We start from the raw sequence: 13,099 nt of genomic DNA on the forward strand, positions 1-13,099 counted from the left end.
CACTAAGAATAATATATGCAGTGTATTATTTGTTGAAACTGTACTTCCGATTTGATTTGAAACTGTCTCATTGCTATATGTTTATCAATAAAACTGTAGAAAAAAAAATAAAAAAAAAAAATGAAATAATTGACTGGGGAGATAGCTCAGCAGCGTAAGTCCTTGCCTGGCAAGTGCAAGGTCTTGAGTTTGATTGCTGGTATTGGAAAAAAAAGAAGACAAGAAAATGAAATAAAATAAAATAACAATAAAAGTACCTATTCATGAAAAAGATATAAAAGTTCTAAATACATATACACCTAAGAATGTTGTTTTGAAATACATGAAATTGAAAGTGACAGATTTGAAAGCAGAAATAGAAAAAACTACAATTAATGTTCAAAATTTGAACATTTGAAATGCTTGAAATGAATGACTTACTGGGACTTTCTAGAACATTTCTTCATACAGAAAAATCCATTTGAACCATTGTCCATGCATGCGGATCCTTTAAAGGAGCTAAGGAAGTAAGGTGAGCAACTAGAGTACTTGGGTGTGGCATAGAAATTAAGCAAACAAGAACAACAAAATAAGTACAGAAGCCTAAAGGACAGTTTCATATTCTAAGGCACACCAATGTGGGGAGTAACCCCTTTTCACATGGGAAAGACAGGGAAATGAGCACACAATTTTTCCCTTCAAAACAAACAATACTTTCTGCTCTGGCCCTTGCTCTGATCAGAATCCAGAAGTGGGCATACCCATTGGCTAAGTCTCTAGACCAACTGTGATGATTAATTCTTTAGGTCTACCCACTTCCAGGCTTTCCCACAAGCCTCAGACTCCAGATAAGTTCCCAGTACTTGTCCAGTCACCACAACCCTAGACTGTGAGACAAAACCTGTAAGCAGTCGCCTCCCAAGATAAACCACTGCCTATACTCCAGGAGTTAAGAGCACCTCAGTGTTGGAATTGCCAGATTCCAGTTATGGGCAGCTCTATAAATACAAGTTGCAGTTACACTTCAATCTTCACACTGACCTAGCTCACATGGTCCCAGGCTTCAGACCTATTCCAACATTGGTCCAAACCTCACAACCTCATTTTTCAGTGCTAATACCTGTGGTCCAAGACTCTAGTTCAACCTTACAACAGTGTCAGGTCTACACCCCCAGCTTGAGATACCAGGGTGGCCCTCAAGAACATAGAATTCAGGCCTGCCTACTTTCAGGCCAGAACCTGTACCTTTTACACACAAGCAAGCCAAAGCCTAAGTCTATTCCAGTTGATCCAGGGTCTGTTGGCTCATGAGACCTAAGGCTTTACCTGTTCCATGGGTCCATATTCCATGACTATTCCTTGAACTCAGGATCTATGGTTCCATGACTCTAAGATCCAGACCTTCCTCCAATGATCTAACCTTTAAGTCAACTCAGAGCCAAGGTAAGTACCTGGATTTTGGATTACACACCTACCCTCTACACTGGTCTCCTGAGACCCAGGCTTGAGCCCTGTCCAAACACCAAGACAACCATAGTAAAAGACATTACATGCAAATGGAAACTAAAAAGTAGAAAGAAAATTTATATTAGATACAACAAATTTGAGTAAAAATCCTATAAAATAAGACAAAAATAAAAAGCCACTATACAATGATAAAGGTGTTAAGACAGGAAAGAAGCCATCAGATCCTGTACTGGCTTTGGATGTGATTATTTAGTATTTTTTACAACCAAAAGGAAATAAAATTCAGCCTTAGCACAGAGAAAATTCTGGTATTTGCAACAATAAGCATAAAAGTGGAGGACAGTAAATTAGATAGGTACAGAATTATGATTCACAATCAAATTAATATATGAAATCTAAAGTTGTCACATTCCTAACAAATGTTGCTTTTCAAAGACTGGAATAAGAGGGAAATGGGAAGGTGTTGGTCAAGCAATAAAAAATTGCAATTATGAAAAATGTATAAGTTTAGGACATCTAAAGTGCAGCAGTTTGACTGAGCATGGTAAATAAATCTGTATTTCCTAACTGAAATTTGTCTAAAAACAGATCTTAAGATTTTTTTAAATTAAAAATAAATGATGACTATGTAAATGGATGGATATCTTAATTGCCTTAATTTTTATAAATCTTACAATGTCTACCAAAACCATATACCTAAAGACATACAATTTTTGTAAATTATACTTTAATAAAAATAGAAAATATATAAAAATATTAAAAATGGAAAACATAATGTTTTGTATTATTCTGGTAGTATTGATAGAAACACTGAAGGACATCTATTTTGGATGTAAAATAATTACCTTTTCCAAAATGCTGTACACAACGTGCATCAAGATCAACACAAATTCCGCTGTAACACATGAGCCTATTTTTGCATCTTTGTCCATTGATGACTGTTAGATCTTGTGGACAATGTTCTGAACTTCCTGTACAATACTCAGGGACATCACAGTGAGGGTCGCGTTTGTCCCTGCATATAACATTTGATCCTCTATACTAATAGAAATTAAGATATAAAAAATTACACACAACATTGTTTAGCCTATTGATATTTGTCTTAAAAGCATGTCAATATTTGAATCATGTTTATTATCTTTTTAATAATTATGTTTATTAAAATACTTTGTCCTAAATTGAATATATATATATATATATATATATATATATGATAAAGTCAAAGCTTTATTTTTGTTTTTAGTTTGAAGAGTAATGCTCACTTTGAGTATTGGAAAACTATTCCTTTGGTCAAAATTCTTTAATTCCCAAATAAAATACTGTATTCTTAATCAAGCTGTAAATTTTAAGTGTGGAATACTTTCATATCCTATGACAAATGTTAAATATGGTATAAATAACTGAGAATTAACAAAGGGAAGTAGATTAGTGAGTAAAGAAGTAGTTCACCTATAGGAGGTCTTTGCCTCTGCTTTTTTCCTAATACCTAAAGAGAATACAAAATAGTCAAAAACCAAAAGAATATGCAGGACACATTAGAGACAACAGAGAACTTCACCAAACAAAACAACAGATATTCTACAATGGTTGCTGTATTGTATAATGTTTCTTCAAATTAATTGTTCAGTTTACCAGATATAAAAATGCAAAATTGGTAAAAAACAAAACAAAGAAAAAAAATTAAGTATTAAAAGTTGTAAGAAAGTAAACAGTAGAAGAAAAAAAAATTAAGCACCAACTGCTCCCTTGTATTGACCAGCAAAAATCAGCAGTACAATTATCCAAGCCATCCTGTATACATACATAAATGTATCTTTTCCTGCATCCTCTGCCTGTACTTCCCCTCAGCCCAGTTTTTCCTTCCCTTTGAAGAGATTCTTTCCCTTTCACAGTATCTATTGTACCTGTCAGGTTTTACTCTTTCAGGTCCTTACATTAGCGAGGCAATACCATATTTGTACATGCATGTCTGATTATTGTATTTTTGAGTATGGTCTCTAATTGCATCTATTGATCTATAAAACCCTTAAATTTATCTTTTTTGTAGCCAAGTAAAACTTCATTGTGTAAAAATATCATTTCTTTTTTATCCATTCCTGATCAACTATGGAAGGTTTTGAGGGAATCTCCTTTCTCTTGAATTATACTTCATTAATTCTTTCATATATGATGTTAAGAAATTCTATATGAAGAATCTTCAATAACCATCAAGATTGCAATCCTTTATTATTTCAACTTCATATTAAAAAGATTAGAGAATTAAAAATGTAACCTGATAAAGATTCCAAAAAAAAGTAAAACCATGTCAATTATGGACAGTTAATAGACAGGACCAATGACAGTGGGTTCAAAAGAGATCTATTCTGAATACAGTAGAACAACCTTAAAAGATATGAAGAAACAGTGATCAACATTTCACCATATAAGCTAAAATGTAATCTTTCAAGTCTTTAAATCCCAAGTTTATAGTTTAAAATGTTGTTACATATCCTATTTGAAAAATGTTACTTCTATTGAGCTGCATTCCTTAAATGGGTATGAAAAATTCCATATTTTTCAATTGCATATTTAAGCAAATTTATCATAACTACTGTTACTATCAATAATAATATTTTTGATATATAAATGTATAAATATTAAATCAAATGAGAAAAATTTATCCAGCTCTATGAAGATCTCCTTATTGACAAGCTCTACAATAGTTCTCAATTAAGGTTTAAAATAACAGCATTAAGTTAGTGAGAATACTAGCATTAAACAGACCCAAACATCTGACAGAAGTTCATAATAGAAACATGACTCTAAAAGAGTCACTTATTCTGATTTAAACTTGTAGTTTAAAGTGTTCTAATGTCTCCAACACATGATTCAACAGATAGTTTTAAACATTAATAAAATTAAATCTTACTTTACAGAAATTGCAGCATGGCCCTCCAAGACATTCTGTTCCTAATTTCTTCCTGCAGTTTTCATGATTACAGCAGTTGTCAATTCCACATTGCTGTGAAGAAATGAAATGTACATGTAACAATAAGGTTTGACAACAATAAAATTTTGGTAGGAGTTATACTTGCTGGGGTAATTTTTGAATTTTGAAAAATTATATGAATGTTCCTGACAGAGTTTAACAACTCTAAATATACTTAAAACACACACACACACACACAGCCCTATCTATATTTATTATAATTTTTTTTTAGATTTATTTATTTGGTAGAGTCTTTCTATGCAGTTTAACTCATAGTAATTCTCCTGTCTCAGCCTTCCCAGTGCTGGGATTACAGGTGTGTGTCACCATGCCCAGTTTCCATGGTCAGTCAGTCTAACACTGGCAGGGCATGTGGTGCCACAGCTGGAACCTGGCTCCTTGTGTTTACCAAGCAGGGGCTTAGACCACTAAGCTATTTCCCCAACACCTATACTTAAAATTAATGTAGAAGTTAAACTTCAAATCAGGATATAATAACTGATATTACATGTATACTCCTACCCAACTAGAAAATTAAAAAAAACATATTAAGTAATTTTTCTAGAAATTGGACATCAGGAAAACATAAGTTAAAGAAGAAAAATATATGACCCAAGCTCTAAACACTAGCTTTCCACCAGGATGTAGTTTTACCAAACATGATGATCTGAATGACTTAAAAAGACAAGGATGACTGTTGTAAGTCTCTGAGTTAGTGGTCAGATTATTGTTGTCCAGTGGATAGTCTAGTGAAAGAGTGCTATAATTTTCCATGGAAACTCTTTCTGCATGGGTTTGAAAAAAAATATTGAACACTACTTAAAAACATGGAAGAGCATAAAGAAAATGTAATTTAAATATATCAAGAGAAAAGAAATAAAAGGAAAAAAATCAGTCCCCCATCAAGCAGTCTACATGTAATTGCATTTCAAAAAGACATAAGAGGGTGAAGACGTAATTGTTAAAATTTTTCCAAATATATTGTAAACTCAAATGATACACATCTAGGAAAATCATCTATCTTTAAGCAGGGAAAATAGCAGTAGATTCACTTTATAGTGGGCTGCTAAAATCTCAAGATAAAAATAAAATTTGAGAACTCAAAAAATAAATGATTTCATTCCTAGGAAAATAAGTTTAATACTGTATTTCGCATGACTATAACATTAATTACTGCTAATTTCATAGCATATTAAATATATTCATGAGTTCTGGACTTACATGTCTGCAAAGATATAAAACTAGGATTGTTTAGGGTGATACTCTTTTTGTTTTAGATATGGATATCTGCCTTTAAAAAAAGGAAAAGATATCTGCCTGTTTTTTTGTTCTTCAGTGAGATTAGAGTTTATGTCAAACCAACATGAGACAACCTGTCAGAAAATATGTTTTCAAAAAACAAAGCTTTTTTAATGTATGTGTTATAACATGACACTATATTTTAGGGATGCTTAGACACTAAACAGTGAAGAACATGTCACAAACTTCTTGTGTGAAATTGTATTAAAAATAACAATTTTTAAAAAATAAATAAGAGTTACTTTGTGTCACTCAATGTCTAATGATCAAAAGGAGACCAGTGACTAAAAAGACTGCTATATACTAAAGTGGACATTTAAGTATTTTATAAAAGCAATAATGGTTCTCATGCTGAAATATTATGCATGGTTTTTAATCTCAAGTTTTCTTTGTGAAACTATACAACTGTTAGCTATTAATATTTGCCTGGGACTTAACACTAGAACAACCATGGTTGGTAGGAAATAACAGTCTTCTGGATATACGTCATACTTCAAAGTGTTCAGATAAAATTAAAATAATTACAAAACATTGCCTCCACTGAAATATTAATATCACTTACCTTCTCTTTTGGGTGGGCAATAACTAAAGTTTAGAGTTCAGAACTAGAAAGGTAACTGAACTTAAAAAACAGACAACATTTTGGCCCTAGCCCTCCAAGGTCAGCAAGGACACAGGACATGAGAGAATTTTTTTTTTGTTTTGCAAGAGCCTACTCCCTTGGTATATCACCCACCTCCTCACCAGGGAGATTGCTGGGATCTAGAGGACAAAAAACAACAATGTACAGTGTGCCCAAGGAGGGTCACCTAGAGAGAAGTCTCCCAAACTTTCACAAAAAACAACATGGTCAAGCATCCTGATGGTGACAATGACAGAAGAGCTAAGAGGCTTTACACATGGTTCCAAAGTAATGACTGAGGAGATGCAACTGACCTTGATAGACAACTAGGTGTTAATTTTAATAATCACAGGTCTCATTTTTACTTGGTGTCTCTGTTACTTTTCTCTCATTGCTGGTACAAAATACCTGACACCCAAATTAAGGAAGGAAAGGTAATGTAGCTCATAGTTTGTGAGGGTTTCAGTCCACCTTTGGCTAACTGGAAGGTAGGTTGGCCCATGGCAGATGGTAGCAGTTCATGGCAGCAGAAAATAGCACAGGTAGCAAAAGCAAGAATGAAGGAGCAGCAGCAGTGGCAGAGGAAGGCCTCTCAACTTTCCTTATATTGCATTCAAGATATTCGTGGGTGTAGCACTCCTACCCACAATCCCAGCAGCATTCACATCCATAATATGAACACTTGATGATAAATTAATCACAAGTTATAGAATCCTGCTGCCCCAGTGACTACATGAGGTTTTGGGGGGACAACTAGACACAAATCATAACAGGGAGAATGCAGTTGCCCCCACAAACATAATTAGATCTTGTTACTTTTACTTTAAAAAATTAATCCTCTTACAAAAAATAAATATATTCCATCAGACCTTCATTAACAAAAGGGCTGATCATCAAGCATGTCTAGGGCTTTAGTGCTATAAAAAGACATCTATGGCTGGGGAGATAGTTCAACAGTGTAAGCAGCTGCCTGGCAGGCACAAGGACACAGGTTCATTCCCCAGTTTTGCAGGCTGTGCTGGCCCTGGAAACCCACCCAGGCATGCTGTGCCACCACCAAAACCATGCTTGTAATCCCACTCTGGGGAGGCTGAAATAGCCTGAGGTTCATGATGAGTCAGAGCTGCATAGAAAGACCTTATGATAAATAAATAAATAAATAAATAAATAAATAAAGGGCTTAAAGAAATTAAAAAGACATCCAAATAGAAAAGTTGGATGGTCTAATATAATTAATAACATGGGAACAAGGGTATGCTTGAGTATTAACAGGCCATGAAGTACCACTGTGAGCATCATCCCAGAACATGCAGAAGTGGAGAGAGATGTACAAAACCTTAGTGAAGGCTGCTTCTATCAGGCCCATTTTGGACTGCATACTGGACTGATTATGTAAATACCCTTGTGTCTTTTATTTCTGTTTCTAGTCTGCTACAGAGGGCACTAAACCCAACAATGCCTAGACCTATTCAACCTCAAGTCACAATATTTAAACTGCTGCAATTACAAAAATAAAACAGCAATTGTTGGGGACCAGACTGTGTAAGGGTTAAGTCGTTGACCACAGTGATTTCTGGATCCTCAGCATCTGAAGGCAAGATAGGGCTGCAGGTGAGGACATTTGGCTCACTCCCTCTTCCAGAGCAGTTAACGGCTAACCTTAGAGATAACGCAGTTCTCCTCAGTATCCAGGTTTACTGCTGAAGAGTGCCTTTGATCCTGTTTTATAAGTCCTGCTCAGCTGCCCACCTTTATCTTTCACTGTCCCTCACACTCTTTGAACTTGTTTGAATTCCAATAAATACTGGACACTCAGACAAGTCTTTGTCTTATCTCCAACAGAATTCTGACCTTTCTGGACTCCCAGAAACCATATTACATGTCTCTTCTTTTTAAGTCTTGCCATACATTCATCATAGAAGACTGGGAGCCCAGCAAATCCCAACAGTTCTATATTCTTGACTTGCTAACTTTAATATGATATGAGTATGTTTGGGTTACATTAGTTTGGTGCTCAAAATTAATCTTGTGTTTAATATCTTAATCCTCAACTATAAGTCAGTGATATGATAAAATAAAATAAATCTTAAGAAAATCAGGACTCTAGAAATGGCTCGGTGGCTTAAGGGCCTGCCTATCAAGTGCAATGTCTGAGTTTGATCCTTGGTACCAAAAAAGAAAAAGAAAAGAAAGAAAAAGAAATCAGCAGTGTACATTATTTTCAAATAATATTAACAAACAAAATCTAGTATATCCAAAAGTACCATAAATCACTTTATTTCCAATTTTGTATGTTTAAGTTATGAAAATTAAATATAGGCTGAGCATAAGACAAGTCCCAATATACATAAAAGAATGAAAGTCATATTAAAGTTAACAAATGTTTTAAAATTAATGAACACCTATAAATACCAATGTATCAATGAAAAAATATGGAGAAAATGAGAATTTGAAACTGAATAACAATCTAAAATGCAACAAAATGTATGCTATGTAGATAATGCAGTGCTAAAGAGAAATTTACCACATATAAAAAAATATTTATGAAAAGAAGACAGAAAATGAAAGGTTTAAGTTTTCATTTAAAAATACTAGAAAAAGAGAAATACACAACTGACAATAGAAATAATAAAGGTAAGTTCTGCCAGCCTGGGCAACATTGAAAGTTCAAGGCCAGTCTGAACTATGTAGTTAAACTTTGTCTCAAACAAACAAAAGAAACATTAATAAAGATACATAGTAGCTCTTTTTAAAGATAACTTAATCCACAAAGGGGCAACAATGAAGAAGAGCAAGAAGCAAAATAATTCAAGTCTAAAACGAAAACAGATTCCAACTCAGAGTGATATACCCTAAAAAACTCTCTTTCAAGTTTAATGGGGAAGTAAAATATTTCCATGACAAATAACTACTAAAGAATTTCACCACAATAAAACCAACACTATATAGAATACTAAAAGGTATTCCAGAGAGGGATCAAAATGACCACAACTCCACAAATGAGAATGGAAAGAACCTGGCAAATAGGGCAAACATTTAAACACAGGAGAAATATAGGTGACTAACAGCAGGAAACTAACCATATAAAACATAAGTCAAAACAGTTATAACCATGAGTTATAACTCATTCCATATGAGTTATAACCATCATGTGGAAGTAGATTCAATTCACCGATTAAAGAAATAGACTGGCAGAGTGGATTAGGAAGCAAAATCCAAAAAATATGCTGCATACATGAAACACACTTAACTCATAAAGAAATTCACAGGCTGAAAGTCAAAAGACGGAAAATGACACTACATGCCCCAGAAACTCAGAAAAAAGAAGGGGTAGCAATCCCATTTGCAGACAATCTGAACTTCAAATAAAGAATGATCAAACAAAATAAAGAAGGCCAGTACATATTGGTTAAGGGAAAAATATAAGAGGAAGAGGCAACACTCATAAATATGTACACATCAAACACAGGAGCAACTAACTATATAAGTCAAATCTTAATGTACATGAAAAAAATCTAAAATCCAAAACCACATTCTTAACAGGAGAAATTAATACCCCATTATCAATAAAGGATAAGTCAAGCAGAGAAAAAAATAGCAAAGAGGCAGCATAACTGAACCAAAAATTTGAGCAAAAGGGCTTAGTGGATATATACACACTGCTCCACCCAACCATATCTGAATATACATTTTTTTCAGTTGCATATGGGACAACTTCTAAAATAGACCACATACTATTCTATAGGGCATGCTTAAGCATATACAAGAAAATAGAAATTATCCAATGCATATTATCTGACCACAGTGAAATGAAACTGAAAATAAATGACAAAATAAATAATAAAACCCCATAAAAATGGAAATGAAATAACACCCTCCTCAGCAACCAATGAGTTACAGATGAAATTAAACAAGAAATTAAACAATATCTACAATTAAATAAGAATTCAAGCACAATGGCTTGGAATCTTGGGGTTGTGATGAAAGTAGTTCTTAGAGGGAAATTTGTAGCTTTAAACTCACATATTAGGAAACAAGAAAGGTAACAAATAAGTACCTTCATGTTGCACCTCAAGGGTCTACAAAACTAAGAGCAAACCAAACCCACAGCCCAAAGAGGGAGGAAATTATAAAGTTTAGAGCAGAAATAAATGCATTTGAGACAAAGAAAACAATACAAGGCAATAACGAATCAAAAAACTGTGGTTCTTTGAAAGATTAAATAAAATTGATAAACACCTAGGTAACCTCATCAAAAAAAGAAAGTGAAAACTCAAATTCAAGCAATAAGCAATGAAAAGGGCAAGATTAATACAGACCTTGTGGAAATTCAGAAGATCATCAATAGCTATGTTAAAAATCTTTATTCTCACATAATAGAAGATAGAGAAGAAAGGGACAAATTCCCAGAAAGGTACAAATTATCAAAACTGAATCCAGAAGATATAAGACCTCTCAATAATCCAGTATCAGCCAATGAAATTGATCATGTAATAAAAAACATACCAACAAAGAAAAACACAAGTTCTGATAAATTCACAACTGAATTCTAGAAGAAATTAACCAAAGATATAATCCCAGTAATCTCCAAAGTCTTCGATGCAAAGGAAAAGAAAGCAATACTCCCAAACTCATGCCTGAGGCAGGAATCATACTGATACCAAAACCAGAGAAAGATGCAACTAAAAAAGAGAACTATGGGCCAATCTCCCTCATGAATATAGATGCAAAAATCCTAGCAAATAAAATACAGCAAATGATCAGAAAGATTATACACCATGACCAGTTAGGATTCATCCCAGGGATACAAAGATGGTTCAACATACACAAATGTAATACACTACATCAATGTAATACACTTTATCAATAGAGCCAAATCCAAAAACCACATGATCATCTAACTTGATGCAGAAAAGGCTTTTAACAAAGTCCAACACTTATCCATGATCAAAGTCCTACAGAAAGTTGGAAGACATGGCCTCTACATCAATGTCATAAAAGCCATCTATGACAATCCAACTAATAACATAATTCTAAATGCTAAAATATTGAAATCTTTTACTCTTAGATCAGGTACTAGGCAGAGATGTCCTCTATCACCACTTCTATTCAGTATAGTTCTGGAATCATTAGCTACAGACATTAGACAAGAGAAGGAAATAAAAGGAATAACAATAGGTAAAGAAGAAGTGAAACTATCCTTATTTGCAGATGACATGATACTCCACTTGGAAGACCCATAAAAGTCCACAAAGAAGCTACTAGAATTAATACAGAAATTCAGTAGCATAGCAGCATACACAAAGTCAATAGCCAACAGTCAAGAACATTCCTCTACACAGATAACAAACACACTGAGAAATAAATTAGAGAAACAATACCCTTTAGGATAGCATCACATAAAATGAAGTACGTAGGAATTAATCTGAGTAAAGAAGTAAATGATCTATTCAATGAAACTCAGCATTTTGAAAAACAGAAAGTAGAGGGTTTCAGAAAAAGGAAAGATATTCCTTGCTCCTGGATAGGATGAACCAACATTGTGAAGATGGTCATATGCCCAAATTATTATACAGATTTAATGCAAGCCCTATCAAAATATCACCAACATACCTTACAGACCTAGAGAATAATTCTTAAAATTTATTTAGAAACAGAGAAAACTTAGATGAGCAAAGGAAATCATGAGCAACAAAGGCACAGCAGGAGGCATTACAATCTCTGAATTGAAGGTCCCTACAAAGCTACTATGATACAATCAGCATGATTTGGTTAAAAAAATAATAAACCTGTGGAGCAATGGAATAGCTTAGAAGATGCAGACACAACTACAAACACACTCAGCCACCTTATCTTTGACAAACGGGCCAAATATGTTCACTGAAAGAAAGATAGCCTCTTTGGCAACTGGTACTGGAAAGTCTGGCTCTTTATATGCTGAAAACTAAAACTTAACCCAGGTCTATCACCAGGCACTAAACTGTATTTAAAATGGAGCAAAAATCTAAACATTAAAACAGAAACACTAAATCTCCTGGAAGAGAAAGTAGTTGGAAATCTTGAAGACATGGGGTATGCAAACAGTTCATGAACAAAAATCAAATTGCACAGGAAATATTTGAAAGAATTAACAACTGGGACTTCCTTTTATTGAGAAGTTTCTGCACATCAAAAGAAAATACCAACAATGAAAAGACAACCGAGAAATTCGGAAAAAATCTTAACTAATAAGCACTCCAACAAAGGTCTTTTATCTACAATTTATAAATAACTAAAAAAACATTAGGGACTCAAATTGGAAGACCCAATCCAAAAATGGGCATCTGAAATGAATACATACTTCTTTGAGAAAGAAATGTAAGAAACAAATAAATGCACACAAAAAAAATGCTCCATATCACTAGCCATTCATGAAATGAAAATTAAAACAACACTGAGATACCATCTCACCCCAGAAAGAAAGGCTATCATAAAGAAATCAAACAAAAACAAACATTGGAGAGGCTGCCAGGAAAAAAAGAACCCTTCTTCACTGCTAGTGGGAATGTAGACTGGTGCAACCATTATGGAAATCAGTATGGAGACTGCTCAAAAAACTAGGATGCAGTCCAAATAGCTCAGTGGATTAAAATGCCAGCTTACGCAGATGCAGTAGCCAGGTTTCATTCCCTGGCATGTCATGCTAGCCCTGCCTACCAACACTTGCTGAGAGGACGATTGAGACTGGGCATGGTGGCACTCACTTGTAATCCAAGCTTTAAGGA

General features: G+C 34.1%; 1 protein-coding gene across 1 annotated transcript in view; it reads right to left on the reverse strand.

Moving 5' to 3' along the window:
- LOC101572691 (disintegrin and metalloproteinase domain-containing protein 32-like) overlaps positions 1-13,099 on the reverse strand; it is a 227,901-nt gene that overhangs the window by 124,987 nt on the left and 89,815 nt on the right. The window contains exons 13-14 of the mRNA XM_023722021.1: positions 4,355-4,447; positions 2,292-2,487 (exon numbers count right to left, since the gene is read on the reverse strand). Coding sequence (XP_023577789.1) covers positions 2,292-2,487; positions 4,355-4,447 — 289 coding nt within the window. The remainder of the gene's footprint in view (positions 1-2,291; positions 2,488-4,354; positions 4,448-13,099) is intronic.

The sequence above is a fragment of the Octodon degus genome, unplaced genomic scaffold (assembly GCF_000260255.1).
Source record: "Octodon degus isolate 3935 unplaced genomic scaffold, OctDeg1.0 scaffold00088, whole genome shotgun sequence".
NCBI classification, from domain to species: domain Eukaryota; kingdom Metazoa; phylum Chordata; class Mammalia; order Rodentia; family Octodontidae; genus Octodon; species Octodon degus.